Here is a 4615-nt window from a genome sequence, read left to right as displayed (position 1 = left end):
GGCTTTGGAGGGTGAGGAACTTTTTTGTTTTTTTTTTGGGGGGGGGGGGGGGAGAAAAAGGGTGGACGTGATTGAAACCTTCAGATACATGAAGGATGTGAAAAAGGTTCAAGAGGGCAGGATTTTCAATATGAAGCCAAGCTCAAGAAAATGACCTCACACTAGTAGGAGACGAGTTCATAGCTAACCGTTGAAAGTAATAATTCAGTGAAACAGTAGTTGATGCTTAGAACAGACTTCCAGCAGAGGCAGCGAGTCAGTCAGTAGTAAGTGAATTTCAACATGCTTGGGATCTATTGTATATTCGGACTAAAAAGTTAAAAAATAACAATAAATCAACAGGGGCAGATTCTATGGACCACTTGGTCTTTTTGCTGAGGTCACTCTTCTGTGTTTCTTTATTACTGTTGATTTGATGAAATGATTTTCCTATAATGTAATATATATAGTGTTTTTTTCTGCTCAGGTACAGCAATGTTTTATTTATTTGTCCTTCTTTATTGTTCTTTTTAGAAATATTCATGTGGAGTACCCATACGATGTAAATCGCGCCCCCAACGAGCTGCACTACACCTATCTTGACACATTTGGTCGTCCGGTTATTGTAGCTTACAAGAACAATTTGGTGGAGCAGCACATTCAGGATGTGGTGGTCCATTACACCTTCAACAAGATCCTGATGCTCCAGGAGCCTCTGCTGGTTGTGGGAGCTTTCTACATCCTGTTCTTTACAGTCATCCTCTACGTCAGGCTGGACTTCTCAATCACTAAGGTTCGTTCTTTTGCCTGGCTGCCTCCCTCTGCTTCTTGTAAGAGTCTCTCCCTCTCCCATATCACACCTCCACTGCATTCTGTTATGTCCCCTGTAATCTATATGTGGCTTGTCCAGTCCCTTATGTCCAATACCAAAGCAGCTGACCCTGACCTGTCATTTTATCTGTCTGTGCCATACATGGCTTTGGCCAAGCACAGGTTTTCCTATTTCCCAACACAACCCATCTGTGTTGCAGTCAGCACAGGTCTCCACATTCAGCTCAGGCCAGTTTTCTGGGGCTTCCTTGTGGACTGATCAGGATCAGAGCTGTGGCGATGTTCTGTGCTCATATCTGAAGACTGACTGCCATGAGTACTTAACAGGACAACCATAGCTAGCGTAACGTTATTTCAGTCCCATGTGCCAGATGTTGAGATGTTCCATCCCTGTAGTATGGGTGCCTACAGCAATTCTACATCAATTAGTGGAATCCATTTTTCTTAATGCTGGCAGGTTGAAGCTGACCTGCTATCTCTACTGGTCAGTAGGGAAGACAACATGGGCATTTGATGGTAATACTATACAGATAGAAAAGTGACATCTTTAGACAATGCCTGAGTCATCTTTTATTATGCATGGTATATCTTGATTGATTAATTTCCCCCAACCTTGTAAATGGTGCAGTTTTAGAACTGCGGATTGTGCAAACATCTGTATGGGAGTGCATCATTTCCACCACTTTCCCACTTCAGATTTGTGTGAAGCTCTCGTTACTTTATAACTGTCTTGAAAGTGAATCTTCAGGGAATTGTGGATTCCCTTCTTTATCACTTTTGTCCTTCTCTCTTCAGGACCCGGCAGCAGAAGCCAAGATGAAAGTGGCTTGCATCACGGAGCAGATCCTCACCTTGGTGAACAAGAGGCTCGGCTTGTACCGTCACTTTGACGAAGCCGTAAATAAATATAAACAGTCCAGGGATATTTCGAGTCTGAACAGCGGCAAGAAAACGTTAGAAATGGATCACAAGAACTTGACTAATGAAATTGCGTCTCTGCAGGCCAAACTGAAAGCTGAAGGGTCGGATCTCTGTGATAAGGTGATTTGAATGTTATTTGTATCATGCTCTGGTAGAAGCCTAGCAGTGTCCTAAAGTGTTCTTATTCCTGGGATAGGGCATGGGGGATCTACTGCACTTGTTGTTTTTTTAGGGCTGTAGCCAATGTTTTAAGGCTCCTATACCAGACTTGTTCCTGTTGTAGGGCATTTTTAAATCCTGATAAACTGTATTGCTGGACAAAACCATAGGTCATGAGTATGAATAACGGGCATTGAAGAGACCCTGTCTCTTTTCCCCTTTAGTGACAGGGTCTGTTTTAAAGAGACACCGTCCCTGACTATTTCAACAAAAATCTACCCGTAACATGCATATTTACCTGTTCCCTTGTGAAGACATCTAAAAGCCCTGAGACTCCTGATGGGTGCTGCCAACTTGGATGTGATGTCAGACTCCGAGCTGTCAATTGACACACGATAGCAGGGGTAGGCAAACTCTGGCCCTCCAGCTGTGGTGAAACTTCAAATCCTACCATGCATCTGGCTTTGGGAGTCATTGCTGTGGCTTGTAATGCCTAATGGGATTTGTAGATGCACCACAGCTGGAGGGACAGAGGTAGGCAATCGTATTTATCTTCACTCCTGCCTTGGAAGCTACATAGAAGGTCATGTAGAGAGGGGTGGGAGAGTTGGGCCAGCACAAAGACACTCCGAGAAGACGATAGGTTCTTAACGTTGGGATAGGGGACAGTACTAGGGAGTTGTTTCTCCTGAAGTTGGTGATGGGGTCTCTTTAAAGCCCCTACCTCCATCCACCTTTTCTAATTGCCTTCACAGTTCTGCTCTACCTCTCCTAACTACAAAATACTCAGTGCTTCTTGTATGGGGGTGAATGTTACCTTCTATCATAATGCAGCAGTATACTGTGTCACATAACATGGAGGTGAGGTCACCATTCCCTCTAAGCTTTGACAACAGCCAACACTTTTGCTGTTGCAGTCACTGAAGAAGGTCAGGGGGAGCGCTGTGGAGCAGAGTATAAGGTGATCAGGGCTGTGTGGTAACATGCATGGGCTCATGGTAGAAGGGCCTTCATGTCAGACTTTGCACTGTGCATGAATAAATCTAACAGTTTAGTCACCAGAAATGTATCCCTTTGTGTCTATTTACTTATACTAGTTTCATCTTAATGCATAGTTCACTGTTCCGGCACATAACATCAACTGTGCCGGTTTTAATCAGCAGTAATAGACTGATTGTGACTAGACACTTTGTTGCGATCATAGGAAAGTAATAATGCCAGGAAGAGGAGTGTTTCCTCCCTGTCAGAGCCCTGGCTGGTGGATTAATATTGGGTGTGTGGGACCACCTGTAAATCAACACTAACAATACAAATGCGCACATATACAAATGCACAATCGCACACCTACACACAAAGGTTGGACTGGATGGATCTGGGTCTTTATTCAACCGCCGATACTATGTAACTATGTATGTAAATGCCGGTGACGTCACTCAGTACCCCAGTGCCACTTCTTATGCGTTTCGGTGCAACCATCTACCTTGACGTATGCTGTGAGCATACGGATTGTTCCTTATAGCACATTTTTCCCTTCTGGCTGCGAACCATTAATGCTTTATCTGCTGTATATAAATGAACATCTCCATGTAATTATTTTGCATCCAGAAGGAAGAATGTGTTATGATTGAATGTTGGAGCGATCCATGCTTGGTAAAAGCGCTGACTGATACATTGTTGTGGAGGATTTATTCCAGGGCTAGGCAACCTTGGTGCTCCAGGTGTGCTGAAACTACAAATCTTGTTGGTCTCAGTCTTGCAAAACTTCATGAGAATTGTAGTTCCACCACAGCAGGACTGCCGAGGTTGCCTACCCCCGATTTATCGGATTCAGTTGAGCTGCTACTGCCATATTGATCAGTCATCTTTATCCCTTGGGGTTTGCCAAAGGAGTTGCTTTTTTTGTCTCTTTTTAAAAGTAGTTTGATTCTTATTCTGATGTGAAATTGCCGGCTAATCCGAATGTGTCCTCTTATGACTGCCCACAGGTTGCTGAGATTCAGAAGCTCGACAGTCAAGTAAAGGAGATCGTGCTAAAATCATCTTCAGAAGCTGAACGTCTGGTTGCCGGCAAGCTGAAAAAGGACAATTACATAGAGAGCGATAAGCAGCACGTCATCAAGCGCCAGGAACTGGTCAACAGAGTCGACAACATTCTAGATGCATTGTAATAGCCCAGAAATAAGCAATAAAACGGGTCTGGACAAACCTCGGGAGCCCAAATTAAACCGTGCCTAATATCATCCTCTTCTGGCTGTGAGTTCTGTAGGTCTCAGGCTTAGGTTCTGTAGGCCTCACCATAGGTGCCCATCAGACTTAGGTTCTGTAGGTCTCACTAGGTGTGCCCATCAAGGCTTAGGTTCTGTAGGTCTCACTAGGTGTGCCCATCAAGGCTTAGGTCCTGTAGGTCTCACTAGGTGTGCCCATCAAGGTTTGGGTTCTGTTAGTCTCACTAGGTGTGCCCATCAGGCTTAGGTTCTGTTGGCCTCATTAGGTGCCCATCATGCTTAGGTCCTACTAGAACTTGCTGGCTCTTTAGATTGTTTTGACTCCTGAATTCCAAATCTTTGTCCTTTCCTGCATAAAAATAAAAAGAAATACGCTTGTGAGATTAAGCAACGATGGTGTGCAATACTCATGCCAAACCAACATCATGCTGTTGTGCAGAGCTCTTATTTTTCAATTTCCTTTCCCCCTGAGATTATTTTTACTTTTGCTAAAAGGAATT

The 4615-nt window shown here is 44.0% G+C and overlaps 1 protein-coding gene and 1 long non-coding RNA gene across 2 annotated transcripts in view; one reads left to right on the top strand and one right to left on the bottom strand.

Annotated features, from left to right (window-relative positions):
• The window catches only part of LOC108784982, a 16749-nt gene extending 12791 nt beyond the window's left edge, over window positions 1–3958 (bottom strand). The window contains exon 1 of the long non-coding RNA XR_001941106.1: window positions 3874–3958. This is a non-coding gene — a long non-coding RNA (uncharacterized LOC108784982). The remainder of the gene's footprint in view (window positions 1–3873) is intronic.
• The window catches only part of RPN1 (ribophorin I), a 16502-nt gene extending 12335 nt beyond the window's left edge, over window positions 1–4167 (top strand). The window contains exons 8-10 of the mRNA XM_018553945.1: window positions 514–772; window positions 1606–1851; window positions 3876–4167. Of these exons, the coding sequence (XP_018409447.1) occupies window positions 514–772; window positions 1606–1851; window positions 3876–4058 (688 nt within the window). The 3' untranslated portion in view covers window positions 4059–4167. The remainder of the gene's footprint in view (window positions 1–513; window positions 773–1605; window positions 1852–3875) is intronic.
• Window positions 4168–4615: the final 448 nt, after the last annotated feature.

This window comes from Nanorana parkeri, unplaced genomic scaffold (genome assembly GCF_000935625.1).
Source record: "Nanorana parkeri isolate BGI_ZX_2015 unplaced genomic scaffold, ASM93562v1 scaffold135, whole genome shotgun sequence".
In the NCBI taxonomy this organism is placed as follows: domain Eukaryota; kingdom Metazoa; phylum Chordata; class Amphibia; order Anura; family Dicroglossidae; genus Nanorana; species Nanorana parkeri.
The sequence above is the reverse complement of the archived record's forward strand: the minus strand, read 5'-3'. Positions and strand labels throughout refer to the sequence as shown.